Here is a 17,608-nt window from a genome sequence, read left to right as displayed (position 1 = left end):
ACATATTTCCATAGAAAACTCATGCCACAAAGTTTGCTCATTTTTTGCTTTTTTTTTTTTTTTTAGATTAATACTCATCTAGGACTCTTTTTGCAATTTATACTCCCCATTTCTTAGACCTGCTTATTCCTTCTTACCAATGTGATATTTTCCTAAGTCCTTATTATCAATTCATCAGTTACAATATCCACCCACATTTAGATTGCTATCTAGGCATACCTACAACTCCTTTGAGTTCTATCAAATTTTCCTTTAATATCTCATGAAAAAAACAAAACAAAAACAAACAAAAAAAAAACATATTATGCTAATTAGTTTGATTTATTATAATTTATAACTTATAAAATCATCTTATTCTGATAAGATGAAATAAGACTCAACATACAGAGAAAAATACCTTCGATATTATCTCATCGGTTTTCATATTTTTTTTTTATATAATTCATCTTAAAAATACGAGGAATACTACATAGATACCGTTGTCTTCATGTGAAATTCAGTATTACAATCTCCGAAATTTCGTTCTAATAAATGTAGAAGCGCCAAGGTCTTAATATCCTGAAAACTACTTGACTGCGCCAAATTTAAATGTGATATTCGTTTTCAGTATACCCGAAAGCCGTTAGGGTCGTCTTTTTAAAGGTGAGTGTTAAGGTGGAAAGAAAGTAAAAATTTACCATAAATAAATAATAGACGTAGGTAAGTATTATTATTATTGACTGATGAAAAAATGAATGAGTGGATAATTAAATAAAAGCTCAAAAAAAAGTCTGGTCGGACCTGAAGGATCTTGCACCCCCCCCTTCTTTATTTTTTTCGTCTTTCTTTCGATTTTTTCTAGCGGATTAACATAAGCATAAGCATAACATTTTATATTATTAAAATAAAAAAAAAAGAAGAAAAAGTCAATATTTAAATATTTGTAAGGTGTGGTGAATTTCTAATAAATCAATCATCTAATTTAAAAACACTCTGTTTTAGGTCAAATATCGCCTTTTAAAAAATAGTTTAGCCTTTTTTTTTTTTTTTTAAATTTCACCGTTTTAATAATCTCCAAAGAAAAAGGGTAAACTGCTTTAAAAAGGCTAAATTCGCGAAATTTGGCCTAAAAACGTCTAATGGTTCTAAAATGGGTAATCGATGTACCAAAAGTTGTATTAGAAACTGAGGAGCAGGGAGCACCCCTTACAAATATCTAAATATTGAGTTGAGTTTTTTTTTTCATTTTATTTGATAATCTAACAGACTAGTGTCCATTCGATAATAATCTACTGAAAAAATAAAAAGAAAAAAAAAAAAAGAAAAAAAAAGAGGGGGCAAGCTTCTTCAGGTCCGCCAAAGTCGGATCTGCATAAGGAAAGGTCAAAGTGTAAGAGATATGACGTAAGTAAGTAAAGCCAATGTTGCGTAACCATAACAACAAGTTTCAACGTAAGCCGCATGGCAAGGAAAGAAAGAAAAGAAAGAATTGAAAAGCAAAACTTTTTTTTTTAATTAATTCCCCCCCAAAAGTAAAACAAAACAAAGAAACGGGTCTTCTTTCAAATGCGTCAAATTAATAATCATGTAATTTTTTGCATGTAAAAAAAAAAAGAATATTAATAATATTTACGCATATCGATCTCCAAGTTTTTGAAGTTTAAAGTTTTAAAAAGTCCAACAAGTTGAATTTTAAAGAAGAATAAAGAAAGAAAAAAAAATCAAGTCACATGAATAATTCAACTAAGAAAATGTAAGTCTGTTTTTTTTTTTGTTTCTTTGTTGTTTTTCTTTTTTGGTGTTTATCAAGTTTCGCCTGATATTTGGGCTTAATTATTGAATGCCATAAAAAAGTCAATTCTGAATAATGTTTGCCAGATTTTAAATATTGTTATTCTGAAAAACAGCCGAGTTCGCCTGCATAGTTTAAAACTGGTAAATATTAATAAGAAGTGACTTTTCCAGGGCATTTATCATCAAGCCCAAATATCAGCTGACGTGGTACTGGTACTGTAAACAAACACGGGTGGATTTTGATGAACGCTGTTTTATTTTATTTTATTTTTTTTTTTTTTTTTTATTTTTTTTTTTTTCTTTAAATTGTAATAAACCGATTAAAAAGTTGATAAATGATACAAAAAAGTCGACGGTCAATGACAAGATTCTTTCCAACTCCAAAAACTTTTTTTCAATGACGACTTTTACAGATTCCCGGAAGTGCTGAAAGCGAATATAACATTTAAAAGTGACGCCAGAGAAATAGTTTTCATGATATGCAGAAATTAGTTTTCAAAAAGTCGGGATCAATTTTCTATATAAATTTAATGTAAAATGAGCACCCACTTTCTGGCCACTTAGTGATATATTTTTTGTTTTTGTTTTTTTGGGCTCAGTCCCAAAAACAAATATATATAATATATATATATATATATATATATATATATATATATATATATATATGTATATATATATATATATATATTGTCTAATTTCTTTCAAATACTTCAGATTTTAGTGGAGGGGGTTAGTTCTTGTTAAGCCGTCCCCATAAATAATCAAATTCTACCCAATTTACACCATTAACGATTACTACACTACCATCTTATATTCATTAATCCTTATCCTTGAGTAACCTTCGAGCTTTGATAAGTGGTGACTCACAAGTAATATATATATTGTATTTTGTGTATAGAAAGTTGTTAGATGAGACAATTCATTGGTACCGTCGGTTTCAAGCCCGATAATTAGGACCGTTTAAGATATCCATGTCAAGCTCTCTTCAGCCAATACTCATCACTAAGAGATGAGTATTGGCTGAAGAGAGCTTGATATGGATATCTTAAACACGGTCCTAATTATCGGGCTTGAAACCGACGGTACCAATGAATTGTCTCATCTAATAACTTTCTGTACACAAAATACAATATATATATATATATATATATATATATATATATATATACACTTATTTTTGGATTTTTCTTTTAATTGAGCACTCTGCTGGATTTCTTTTACCAAAAAATACTAATCATATATATATATATATATATATATATATATATATATATACAGTGATGATCATATTTATTGGCACGGTAAAATAAAAGTTAAATTTTGTCTAATAAATTCTAAAAAAGGGATTAAATTAAAGAAAATAACAAAGTATATTATGTATTTTTAACTGGCCTTTCCGATGCAGCAATCGGATTTTAGAAAAAATAAATAACAAAGGAACAACAAACATAATTGCAAAAAACCCTTGTTCAAAATTATTGGCACGATTTATTTAATAATCAATTGTATAGCCTTTGGCCTTGATTACCTTCCTCAGTCGCTTTTCATAGTTTACAACCAAGTTGTTGCACTCTTCAGTAGTAATTTTAGCCCACTCTTCCTGACAATAATCCTCCAATTGAATAAGATTCTTAGGCTTCCTTTGCATTACCCTCAATTTTAATGTTCTCCATAAATTTTCAATTGAATTAAGGTCTGGGCTTTGTGATGGCCACTCCAAAACATTAATATGATTGTCCTCAAGCCATTTCTTAGTCAGTTTAGCCGAATGCTTTGGGTCATTATCTTGCATGAACCACCAACGTGGACCAAGTGAGAGCTCTTTAGCAGAGTCTTTCAGGTTTTCATCCAATATTTTAACATAATCTTCCTTTTTTATGCTACCTGTGACCTTAACAAGTCGCCCTGGTCCAGAGGCAGCAAAGGATCCCCAAAACATCAAACTGCCTCCACCGTGCTTCACTGTGGGTATGGTGTTCTTAGGCAGGAAAGCTTCGCCAGATTTTCTGTAAATATAAGACACTTTATTATGGCCAAATAACTCTATTTTCGTTTCGTCAGTCCATAGAACACGTTTCCAGAATGCAACATCTTTATCAATATGACGTTTTGCAAAGGCTAGCCTTGCTTTCAGGTGCATAGGCTTCAATAAGGGAGTCTTTCTCGGACGACATGCTTTTAAACCAGCTCTCTTCAAAACTCTACCAACTGTATGTCGAGATACATTCACTCCAGAGGTGCTCTGTTCATCAACAATCTCCCCAACAGAGATCCTTGGGTTTTGTTTTACTTGTCGAACAATTTTCCGTTCATCTCTTGGGGAAAGAATCCTTTTTCTCCCTCTACCCTCTAAACTCATAACGTGGCCTTGCGATTTGAACTAGTTTATTATGGCTCTAACAGTGGATTTGGGAAGGTTTAGTTTCTTTGAAATCTTATCATAGCCCTCCCCATTGGTATGGCATGCTACAACAAGCTTCCTGACGTCTTCGCTGTGTTCCTTAGTTTTAACCATGGCGATTGAAAATTATAATTTAGTCACTTATAATAGTTTAAATAAATCGCTATCTAAAAATTATCTGAAAAAAATTATTCACTGAATTAGCGTTAAACAAGCATAATATGGCTATAAAAAAGTTCAGAAAGCACGTAAACCGGAAATTGATTGATATTATACTGATACTAAAAGAAAAACAAAGCCGTGCCAATAATTTTGAACAAGGGTTTTTTGCAATTATGTTTGTTGTTCCTTTGTTATTCATTTTTTCTAAAATCCGATTGCTGCATCGGAAAAGCCAGTTAAAAATACATAATATACTTTGTTATTTTCTTTAATTTAATCCCTTTTTTAGAATTTATTAGACAAAATTTAACTTTTATTTTACCGTGCCAATAAATATGATCATCACTATATATATATATATATATATATATATATATATATATATATATATATATATTTCGGAAACTTAAAGTAGAAACTTAAAGTAGAAAAATGAAGTGCGACCAGTTTATTTTTTATTTTGTTTTATTTCATTTTTTATTTTTTTTACAAGAATATCAGTTTTTTCTCTGGATAGAGGAGGCGGGGACAATCGTTTTTTTTTACCGACCATCTATATTTTTTAAATTTATTATTTTTTACAATTCCTGTACAGAACAGCATTCAAGTGATATGATTAGTTTTGGTGCTTCTCTAGCATGCAACCTACTTTTTTTTTTTAAATACAACATGGAATGACAAATTTGTCGCCCTAAAGAAAACAACACTACAGCTTTATTTAAAAATTTTTGTTGAAAAAATCAATTCAGCTGAGATCTCTTCAATGTAACCGCCTTCAGCTTCAATCATCACCTCGATAGGGTCTGGAACTGGGTGCATGCCTTTTCCACAAGCTCGGCGAATACTAGGAGGATGGCGACGATCAGGCTGGCTTTGATATTGTGGGAGGTCATGTTGGTGATGTTTTCGATGTATGAGAAAACGAAGTAGTCCAGCGGGTTCAGACAAAGTTCCTTTTATATATAAGTAAAGATAAAGATATATACATTACTAAATGCTGATTTTCAGTGCATGATTATAATATTCAAAATTTTAATAATTTAAAATATATCCTGGGAGATTCACAAGAATTAATTTGTTCAAAAGTAAATTTATTTTTTATTTATTTATTTATTTTTTTTTACAAAGGAGTTACCACTCATCAAGGCCCGGAGGCCAATTGAAGATAAGGGTTAATGAGTGTACGATAGTCAATGGGACAATATTATAGTTATCGTTAGTAGTGGAACTTTGGTAAATTGGATTACTTACGGTGTGCAGTTTTAAAAAAGAAGCTTAGTTTATGGAATCTAGGTTTAAGTTTAGGCACAGATAAAGAGTGAGGGAAATTATTGATAGTGGCTTCAGGTAGACAAGTGTTTTTTGTGAAAGTTTGGCATGGGCGGGTCATAGATTGGAGCTCAGATGAGCACTTGTCATGAAAATAATGATAATAAAGACAGGCTCGCAACATCTCTACTGTGGGAAAGAGGTTGCAGAGAAGAGAAAAGGGCATCTCCTACTAGGCTACAAAGTCTATTTTCAAGTCTGTCAAGGCAACTCAAGGTGATTCTAACAGCTCCTGCTCAGATGTTCTACTCCATTCTAGGACGTACTTGCCTGTTAAACAAGTAGAGAATCATCCTAACATTTTCCCAGCGACGTTGGCAACGAATTTGATGTATGTGTTCCATTTCAGATCAGGAGTCAAGATCAGGCCTAGAAGCTTGTCAAAACATGGAGCTTCCCCTAGACGAGAGCCATTCATTTCAATTGATGCCAGATGGGGGCCAGAGCGTTGATGATGGAAATATAGAAGTTTGATTTTAGATGCATTAATTAGCTACCTCTTTCCCCATTGTACCACATGCTCGAGATCAGAGGAGAGAGAATCAGAGAGAACTTGGTCATTTACAGGCTTTAAAGTATTCCAATAAATGATAGTGTCTATGAATGATCTTAAGATGTGATTTGGGGGATCATTAATGTAGATCAGGAAGAGTGTTGGATCCAGCATGGATCTCCAAGGGACTCTAACATTAATACTGTGAGCTTCTGATTTCTGCCCATCAACCACTACTCTTATGAACCTATCAGAGAAAAATGATTTAATAATTGAGAAAACATTTCCAGCAATATCATAGCTGATCTTGTGAAGTAGGCCCTTATGCCATACCCTATCACAGGCCTTTGATATGTGAAGAGCAATTGCCCTAGAAAAGAAGCTTCTGTTGAGAGATTCACTAATCTTATAAGATATAACTGTTAGCACATCTGCTGTAGATCTAGCAGAATGGAAACCATATTGGATGTCACTAAGGAGGTTATTTTGGCTGAGGTGGTTGACTACTTCTGTATTTGAAACAGATTCCAGCAACTTACTCATGATGCACAGGAGACATTGGTCTGAACTGAGAGGTAGATGACCGATCACCTGAATTTTTAAACATGGGGCATACTGATGACAATTCTTCTTAAGACAACACTTAAACAGCCTTGTAAATTTGGAAGCTAGTTCTGGTTGAAGCTTTTTTAGCACTATCATTGGAATGCTGTCAGGGCCAGTTGCTTTACAGAAATCGAGGTTTTTGATTAGCTTGGCAACATCATGCATAGATATTTGTATGTCACATAGCATGTTTTCAGACACGACAAAATATGGAGGGTTGGTGGCCCTGATTACATAAGGTAGAATTAGCTGCAAAGTTCTTGGCAAACAGTTTGGCTTTGTTCGATGCTGAAAAGATTACCTTAGCTCCATTGATGATGGTTAGAAATAGAGCACATGCTTCTGTTCAGGACCTTGTTTGTTATTTTCCAAAACAGGTAGGAACCAACCTATTGCTCAGCTACTTTGGACTTGGTGGACTGAGGATACAACTCTCTCGCATTCTTTATTACTCTTTTATAGTGATTGTTGGCAGTCCTGAAGGCAGCTTTAGTCTCAGTACATCTATTACATTGAAAGTAATGGAAAAAAAGTGATTTCTGTGTGCAATAGCAGCAACACATTTAGGAGAGAACCATGGTTCACTGTTATGTTTTTGCTGGAATTTTTTCGAGGGTATGAAGCTGTCTATACCTACAATTAACCGTCAGGTCTGATACTATAGCGGACACATTCTTTTTAAACATGGAACGCAGAGGTATATCTGATATAAATGTACAAAAGCTATCCCAGTCAGCCATAGGGTATCGATATACTGTATGATGGAAAGGTACATCTGAGGACTTATTACAGTTTGTTTTTATCTTAACTGAGACAACCGAGTGGTCGGAAGATCCCAGTGGAGATAGAACGGAGGGGGAATATAGATCAGGGCAAGTTGTGAGAAAAAGGTCTAGGAGACTTACATACTAACCGCTAATGTCGGGCACATGGGCGAGTTCGTGAACAATCTGAGTTAGATCATAAGCAATGGAGAAATCGTGACAAAACCTCTCTTCATCATCAGTCTTGTTTGAGTGGGCTAACTATTCCACATTGTGAACATTGAAGTCTCCACAATGAATGTTAGCCGAGGGATCAGCAGACAGGATGTGGTCAATTTCCTCTGATATGCTGTTAAAGATAGTAACTCCGCTGTTGTGGGGGACGATAGAGGGCAAATATGAACACAGTGGCGTTAGTCATTATTTACACAGACACACTCAAATTTTTCTTAATTCTTTTTTAGAAATAGTTTTTTGGTCATATTTTGTTCAGTGTACAATTATCTATCATGTCGTTAGAGAATTCCTGGTTTATTTATTTATTTTCAAATATTTTACATTTTATAAGAGGGATCAGTTTCCTATATAAATTTAATGTAAAATGATCACCCACTTTCTAACTCTTGCCAATTTGATCATTTTTTTTGTTTGTGTGTACACTTTGCTTTAATATTTATTATTATTATTATTATTATTATTATTGTTATATTTTTCTTTATAAACTTAAGGCATTTCCCATAGAAAATATATAGAGGCTATATAATACAGTTTTTTTTATGCATGGGCAAACTAGTGAATTCGGGGTTCGTTTGGCCATTGTTTTTGGCAGTGCTTGAACATGAGGGGAGGCAGAGGAATAGTCAGAGGACAAATGTTTCCAAATAACACACAAAAATTGTTTTATTGTTATGTCATGAATTCATTACTTTATGGAAACTGTTAAGCCAAATACAAAATCTACAGTAGTTTTAAATTGAGAGCAGTTTTTGTTTTTTCTTTGTATATAGAAAATCATATCTTTTTACCATTTACAACAATAGTTCGAATTGAGTTGTCTCTTTTATTTAAAATAACATGGCAGATCAAAACAAACACTTGCTTACTCATAAAATTTTATTTTTCTTTAGTTTAGAAAACTGCTTGATCAATTATGTGATTTTTGGAATATGACAATTTTTCCGTACAGTGGAATGATAAAATTGTCGCCCTAGAAAAGACGACATGATTCCATTTCTGTTTGATGAAAACCGGTTTTATTTGTTTGTTGTAGATCATCTACTAGTTGGCCAAATTGTGTACAAATCCCAAGAGCGATATCATATTTGAAAGTGACTCATGCTCTTTACCTATCCATGTTATGACAACAGGATCATAGCCAGCACCCTCAAAATATAAATCCAGACGGTTCAATATCTGAGGGCACAGCTCAATGAAGTTTCCGGCCACGGTAATGTTCTTTGTTGTAGTTTCGAGTGAGTGCCACATCATGCCACCTCACATCTTTGAAGTCGGCTTGAAAGTCAACACCAAAGAGTACCTGGATGTGTTGAAGAGTGTGGTAATTCCCTGGTGCAGTCAGGCATCAAAAGTGGCAGGAAAAAGTGAAAAATAAATTCTGGAGCACAAAAAGTCGCTTATTTTAAAGGCACTACTCCCGTCTTTCAGTTTTTGAGTTAGAAAATAGGAGGTCATACTTTTGGAACGACCTTTATATATAAACTCGCCTGATGGATAGGCAAAAAAGCGGTACTCCATGCAATGGTGTACTGGCAACCTACTGTGAGATGCCTTCCTGAACTTGCATGTCAAGCACATGTCTGCCACAACAAATGGTGACACCTTATGGACTGTAATTGTCTGTATTTTTGAGATGAGGTGTGTTCATTGATTGAGATTGTCGGACTGACTTCCTCATCTTGGTTGTTGTAGTTACAACGTTTCGGCCGTTTTGCCCTCCGGTCTTCATCTTTTTTTTTTTTTTTGGTCCTAGACGTTGTATCAAAGTTTACAGTTACCCAAAGGTGCTGAGTTCAATCCTGAACGAAGGCAGTGAAAAGTAACATTCAAAACAGAGAATCAGCAACTATGTCCCAGAGCTTAGCTGGAGTCCGAACACGGTACCACCGTAATAATGATAAAGGGTTGGGTTCGAGACTCCTAACAAATGATTCCCCAGTTCGATACAAAACACCTGATGAAGGCTGGAGGGCAAAACGGCCGAAACATTGTAACTACAACAACGAAGATGAGGAAGTCAGTCCGACAATCTCAATCAACCTTATGGACTGTGCTAATTTTTTTCAGTAAGATTTTCAAGTTTAACTCAATTTTTATGATATATTTTGTTTATCAAATTGTTAGGTGAAAGTACAGAATAGTTCAAAAACTCCCCTTCCGTATATTAAGAATGTATTTCTAAATAATAATATTATTATTTCAGCATGTACAAGTACCAAAAACTATTGTTTGATATTTAAACAATCCTATCCAAATGTCTGCATATTTATCGAACTTGATTCTTTGAATGATTTCTTTTCAGCCCTCCTAAGCCCAAGCCTGTTATAATGGAACCTCTTCCAAATGAGTTGATCTGTAATGCTTGCTTATGGAGGGAATCAAACGCTCCTGTCGAGGCGATCATAACCAAGAACTGTAACTCTCTCCTCAGAAGACACATAATGGAGACAAACGAAGAGATTAAGAATGTAATGACCCGAGTGAATAATGTACGTATACATAATCACCTTTTCCTTCTGTATTCATGTTGTCAGAAGCTGAATTCTACTCTTTATTCTTTGTTTCAGTTTTCTTATTGACGGGTTCGTTTACCCGGCAATGCCTTTGTGTAATCTATATGAATAAGTAAGACTATTAATGTGTACAGGTACTCATACAGTTTCTGAAGCAGAAAAAAATATCAACGAATTAGAACAAACCTGTATCAAAATCAAAACGAGCCGCCAGAAAAAAAGGTGCTTATATGATATTGGGTGCAAGTGAAAATTGCAGTTTCAAATAAATTAACAGGCAAACTCTTTGATATACTGTGGTCAAAACAATCCATTGTTAAATTCGACACACTGCTGCCAAAAAAATCTCGCTACTCCAAATCTCGACCGACGCTCTGCTGTCAAAACTCAACTCTAGAACACAACGTATTGCTGGCAACACTTGCAATACAAATTTAAAATCAACCTGGTCTCTGAAAAAGCAGGCTTTTTATATCCAACCGGAAGCATCTCATTTGCATGTTAGGTGAAAATATCGCAAGCATATGAAGAGAAAAGGCGGCCATTTTAAAACTTTTTCCTTCATTCATTTTGTTTACATGGAACTCTGTAGACTTCACACAAACAAGTTTGTGCTAATTTTTTTAAGTGTTTGATTACAGAAGAGCAACTTATTTTGCCTTTGGCAGCATTTCAGACCACATATACTTACGTATCAAACAAAGATAGCTGTTTACATCAAAAATTAGGGAAAACTATTAAGTAGAATTTTAATTAAAAATAAAACCAACTTTAATCGTATTTTGTCGATCTGCAATCGATAAGAGCGGAAATACCATAAAGCAAGGGGAGATAAGTCAATCTGCCATTTAATGAAGTATTAATAAATGGTGGATCAGCAAACTACAAAAACCGCTTTTTATTTTTAATTGAGCTTCTCGATACTTTTCCTAAATTTTTCGTGGGGATACTTATTTTTGCATATGTATATTGTGCTGTTTCTTATTTTATTTTTCTAAGACACACACATACATTAAAATTTATAAATTAATTTGCGCAGAAATTACAACATTCACCCACATCAAACCTCTTGGGTCAAAAAGCAAGACGCTTGGGAAATGGCTGAGGTACGTGAAAGCACGTTTTTTTTAATCAAAATTATGAATTTTTGACCAATCAGGGCTTGATTTAAAAGACTTATTTTTTTGCAAGCCTCTGGGAGCCTCTAAAGAAATATAAAAGACAAGAAGAACTTCTCTCGTTAGAAGCCGCAAGTTGAACGCTCGCAGAGCGAATTCAGTAGCTGAAATGACAGCTTTTCTCGCACGTCAAAGAACATTGCTTGACTCTCTCTTTCTCTCACTTCGCCTCAACACATAGTCAGACTCTTTCTCTCACTCTCTCAAGTCTTCACCTTCTGCATCCCTTCCTTCTTTCATACAGACTGCCACCATTGCAGATACTAAAAAAGTAATTTCTTTTCTTTTAACGAAAATAAACAAAAGTTTATTTTACATTATTTAGTAGTGTATTTCTTTTTATTTATTTGTTTAGGGGGACTTGTGCAACTCCCCAACAATATGAAGTTTTTACTTGTAATGCACTTTTCACTTGTGTTCAGTACTATATAAGATTAAAAATAATAATGAAAAGAAAAAACAACACTCGCCGTGTGTTTATTTCTATGAAAATTTATTTTATGACAAAGAAAATCAGTGAAATAAGATAACATAGGATACATCTAAAGAAGCTTGGAGGTTACATCATTGTGAGAATAATATCCAAGATAAGAATAATAATCCAAATAATCCAATTTATAAAAAAAACAAAACATCCCCATATGTTTATTTTTATAAGAATTTATTTATTTTTTGAAGAAGAAAATTAGTGAAATGCATTATTCTGTTCACGGAAAAATGAACTTTTTTTTTTTTTAGATAATTTGTGTTATTTAATGGATAAACTAAACACCGTAAAGAACATAAGCAAATAATTTTACTGTTTCTTTTATTTCTTTTTTTTGTTTTTAGTTCATTACTGATGCAGCTTTTGAACCCAATAAAAATCGTTAGGGTTAGTGTTTATAAAAACTTAGTTTAGTTTTGTTCAGTTCAAAAGCTGTACAAGCTTATTTTTTGCAAACAGTTTTTAGTACAGGTAAAGTTCTCTGCTTAATGGATACTGAAATTTTATCCTATTAAAAATTTGTGATCATGTCTAATGGGAGAGTTACAGTAGATTCCACAAAGTGGTTTAAAAGACTGTCGCGTTCTTCTCAAAATGACAAAGTAAAAAGAAAATATCGATCAGGACTAAATATTAAAATCGAAAATAATGATTTGTAGAATAGTTTTTGTTTGGAAAAGAGAGACAATACATGGTAAACATTAATGTGGAAAAATATTTTATATAGATTTTATTAGCGTATTCTATTGATGGATACCGAAATTTTACTGTATATAAAAATTTGTAACTATCGAATGGGAGAATTGCAGTAGATTCACAAAATGGTTGAATAGACTGTCACCTTCTTCTGAGAATGACGGACAATATGTGGTAAAACAGTAGTGCAGAAATGTTTTTTTTATGTAGCTTTCATTAGTCTGTTCTAAGCATATAAATAGAGGAAAAATCCAACTTTACATAATATGAAAGATAGCATCAGCAATATACAAATTGAAGGTTAGAACCTCTAAAATATTTGCTATTTTGTTTATCATAACTTCGTAAATGTTGAAATTGATAATCTGAACGATAAGAATGGTTTTATATTATTGTTTAATTTTTAATAAATATTCCTAAATGAGGGACCATTTGGAGTTAAAATCTATTTAGTATTACACATCTAATTTGAAGAAAATCAAAATATAACCAAAGGCACTGCTGCAGTTATAGAAGTAAATTCTACAAATTAATTCCTACATAAAGAAATGTTTATTTGACTTGATTTATAAAATACCAAAACAATGAAGATATTTTTTGTTTATATCTTTGTTGTTATTTAAAATATTTATTTCAATTATTTTATAACAAAAACAATGAAAAATTATTTGTTTATATTTTTGCTGTTATTTAAAATATTTCATTCAATTATTTTATAAAAAACAATGAAAATTTCTTTGTTATATTTTGTTGTTATTCAAAATTTTAATTTCAATTATTTTATAAAAAAACAACGAAAATTTCTTTGTTTATATTTTTGTTGTTATTTAAAATATTTATTTCAATTATTTTATAAAAAACAATGAAAATTTCTTTGTTTATATTTTTGTTGTTATTTAAAATATTTATTACAATTATTTTATAAAAAACAATGAAATCTTTTTGTATATATTTTGTTGTTATTCAAAATTTTATTTCAATTACTTTATTAAAAAAAACAATGAAAATTTCTGTTTATATTTTTATTGTTATTTAAAATATTTACTTCAATTATTTATAATAAAAAACAATGATAATTTCTTTTTATATATTTAACTATTTCAATTATTTTATAACAAAAACAATGAAAACTTATTTGTACATATTTTTGCCATTATTTAAAACATTTCATTCGATTATTTATAAAAAAAAAAACACTGACAATTTCTTTGTTTTTTTTTTTAAATATTTATTTCAATTATTTCATAACAAAAACAATAAAAATCTCTTTGTATATTTTTTGTCGTTATTCAGTGCTGAAACTTTTTCGTTCATTTTCCGTCTTTTACAGATTTATAGTTCATTACTGCAAACTGAGACAGAATCGATTCCTGATGATTTGTCGTTTCCAAGTTTTGAATATATTTCAGATATTGTGAGTAAATGAGTTTTCTTAAAAACAAAACATATAGATGCAAATCTATGTAATAAGAGTGAACATACATTTGTCTGGGTTGCTCCAATAATCATGTATACAATTTTTAATTTATGAGCAAAGCAGGAGAGGCTTAATCTTAATAATCACTAATAATAATTAAAAAAGAAAGGCAAGAACAACCACATATGTAAATCTAATTTAAAAGCAAAGAAAGAAAGACCTTTATCTCAATAATGTCTGGTAACGATAAACAAGAAAGGAAAGATTTCTTTCATTTTTAAAAAAGACAAAAAATATTCCTTTTATTGGTATTATTATTATTATTATTATTATTATTATTATTATTATTATTATTATTATTAGTAGTAGTAGTAGTAGTAGTAGTAGTAGTAACAACTCACTAGGAGTTCTAACACAGATTATCATCAGTGATTTCTCACTGACAACAACCGGTGGTGTACTCTGGGGTTTGGGTCATAATAAGTCTCCCCAGATTTTCAGTATCCTCCACTTCTTTCAATAACCTTTGCAGATGAATTTGCGTTATCGCAACAGTTGCTTACCATTGATTACTTGCTGGCAATGAATTTGAGTGTCAGTAAGCCTCCCCAAGGTCCTAATCCTCTCCACACCTATCCAATGGAGGTCTGATTAGTGTTTTCCTCTCTCCGTTTTTCCATCTGCTTTGATCCTTCATCTATTTGGTGTGGGGCCAGTCGATGCTAACTCTACAGATTTTTGTAGTGGGGGGGGGGTAGTCAATTTACAATTTTATGGTTTCAATTTTCTTGGTTATATCTTTTTTGCTTTACTTCTGTTACAGTTTCCGTATATCTCGATAGCATTGTATGGATTAGTTTCCACATTTAAGGATTTTCCTGTAGATTTCAGCTGTTTTCAGCATTATCGTCCATTGGATAGTCTTCCCCTCAATTCTGATTTCTCCTAATCTTTTTTCAAATTCTTTGGGACTGTTCCTAGTGCCCCTATATTCTTCAGTTGAACATTGTAGCTTTGCTAATCTTTCCACCATTTGCAAAGGGAGCTCTATATTGTTGCAGATCTTATCAGTCTAGTGCTTTGGAGGTCTTTCACAAGGTCTTTTATAAGAGAATTCTTCATTGTGTCATTCTAACTGTTTTGTCTTTACCTCTTTCAGGTCTTGTTCATTGTCAGTAGACAATAAACAACTGCTGGGCAAATAGAATACAACCTTGTCTATGAACAAGACCTTTTCCAATTTTAAAGAGAAGTGACTGAGTTTTCAAAATATTAGTAATGTCTTCTTAAACAGTCACTTCTCTCTGGTGTCGGCATTGTCCTGATACAAAGAAATAGTAAAACCGACCACGAAAGAAGATAAAAAAAATATTACGTAATAATGTGTCCAGTTAGTCCTTCCTTTCTTGGTAAAGTACTTGTAATGTAGTGGTTGTTTTCCAATGCAAGGTTTTTGTATGGGGGCGGGGGGGGACATGGAGGGCCCTATTCATCTTTACGGGTTTAGAAAGAACTCAATGTAAGAAGGAATGATTTAGATAACCACTTTGGCACAAAAAGTAGGAGAGAGAGAGAGACAGAGAGAGAGAGAGAGAGAGACAGAGAGAGAAAGAGACAGAGAGAGACAGAGAGAGATAGAGAAAGATGGACTTTGGTTGTCTATATTGTCGCAAATCTTATCAGTCCAGTGCTTTGGAGGACTACCACCAAGGTCTTTTACTGGAAAAATTCTTCATTGAATTCTTTTTATATACTTTGCTTTCAGGACCTCCTCTGGCGATGTAGCCAAACCAGCTAATTCTTCTTCTTAAATTTAAGTAATTCTATGATTTTTTTCCCTTTATCTTATGTTAAAAATAAACAAAAGAATTATTTTAATTAATTTGAGGTATGTATCTGAGACTTGCTGAATAAAAAGAAGATAAATTGTTTGTATTTTGTCGACCTGACAAGCATGTAAGATGAATGTCAGTGAAGCACCATTGGCTAAAATCAAGTTCAACAAGAAGGATTTACTCTAAAGAGCAGGTATAACAATATGACAAGTCTCTCTCATTTTTAGCAAGTCGATTCCCTTGATAGAGAGTCATTCTTGTTGGTGATTTCGGTATTCTTTCTCCAAAATTTACTGGATGCACAATCTTGCCATTTTGTTCTGAGCTTTACCAATATTTCCACCATTAGCAAAGGAAGCTCTTCATCACTGTGGATTGGGTTTATTTGGAAAATCTACCTCATTGTCTTTTACCAGAAAAATTCTTACTTGAACATTTTCACAACGTGGTCAAACTAGTTCATTCCTCTTTTCTTGATAATTTAGATGATATCATTTCGAAACTTGGGAGTTTCTTTAATTTGGGTTGTCTTGTAGCAATCAAAATGGGTTCTACAAGGTGGAATGATAAAGTTGTTGCCCTAAAGAAAACAACACTACAGCTTTATTTTAAAACTTTTATTGAAAAAAAAAAGCAATTCAGGTAACTTAATTATGTAGTAGAGCTGACATCTATTCAATATAGCCACCTTCAGCCTCAATGACCACCTCATTACGGGTCCGGAACTGGGAGCATGTCTTTTCCACAAGTGCCGGTCAGAGCTCGGTTAATACTTGGCGGATGGCAGCAATCAGGCTGGCTTTGGTGTTGTGAGAGGCCATGTTGGTGATGTTCTCGACGAACAAATGAAGTCCAGCAGGTTCAGGCCGGGGGAGGAGGAGGGGCAGTGTAAGTAGGATACAAAGTCGTAGCACTCCTTCTGAAGTCAAGCCTGGATATCTTTGGACGTGTGGGCTGGTGCCAAGTCCTGCTGCCACACCCAGGGTCTGCCAGCGGCCACTTGATTGCACCAGGGGATCACCACACTCTTCAACACATCCAAGTACACTTTGTTGTTGACTTTTAAGCTGATTTCGAAGATTTGAGGTGGCATGATGTGACCCTTACTTGAAAGCACACTAAAGACCATAACAGTGGCCGGAAACTTTGTTTTTATCACCCTGGTTACATCCCTGTTATTTGTGGCAATCCAGTGATGCATTTTGAGGGCGCTAGAAATGGTTCTGTTGTCATTACTTGGATCGGTAGAGAGCATGAGTTGTACAGTGGCACATCTCCAATCTTGCTCGTTGCATATTGTGTCACTTTCAGACATGATAGAAGGCGCGTATCGCTCTTGGAATTAGTAGATGGCCAACAACAAAAAAGAAAACCAGTTTTCATCAAACAGAAATTATATCATACCATCTTTGCTAGAGCAATAATTTTATCATTCCACTCTGTACCAATTATGGTTCTATAACAACCATTTTTTAATAAAGAGAACCTGTACTCACTCTCTGCCTTTAATGTCCAAGTCTTGTAGCAATTAGAACCACAAGTGCATTGTAGAGGCCATGTTTTACGATAAAAGTTAAATCTTTTCAAAGTTATTTTATACTTGGATGCATTTATTTTTAATTCTCTTTTGAAGTAAGCGTTTCCCGGTTCTTCAGTTAAAAGTTGTAGCTTTTCAAACACAGAACATGGCGAGAAGTTTATTAATCTAAAAATAAAA

At 33.1% G+C, this 17,608-nt stretch overlaps 1 protein-coding gene across 1 annotated transcript in view; it reads left to right on the top strand.

Moving 5' to 3' along the window:
- The first annotated feature begins 1,428 nt into the window (after positions 1–1,428).
- The window catches only part of LOC145297864 (uncharacterized), a 307,728-nt gene continuing 291,548 nt past the window's right edge, over positions 1,429–17,608 (top strand). Inside the window, exons 1-3 of the mRNA XM_080144191.1 lie at positions 1,429–1,732; positions 10,068–10,254; positions 13,970–14,053. Of these exons, the coding sequence (XP_080000317.1) occupies positions 1,710–1,732; positions 10,068–10,254; positions 13,970–14,053 (294 nt within the window). The 5' untranslated portion in view covers positions 1,429–1,709. The remainder of the gene's footprint in view (positions 1,733–10,067; positions 10,255–13,969; positions 14,054–17,608) is intronic.

This window comes from Euprymna scolopes, chromosome 2 (assembly GCF_053919585.1).
Source record: "Euprymna scolopes isolate OS-2025 chromosome 2, ASM5391958v1, whole genome shotgun sequence".
Lineage (NCBI taxonomy): Eukaryota > Metazoa > Mollusca > Cephalopoda > Sepiida > Sepiolidae > Euprymna > Euprymna scolopes.
The sequence above is the reverse complement of the archived record's forward strand: the minus strand, read 5'-3'. Positions and strand labels throughout refer to the sequence as shown.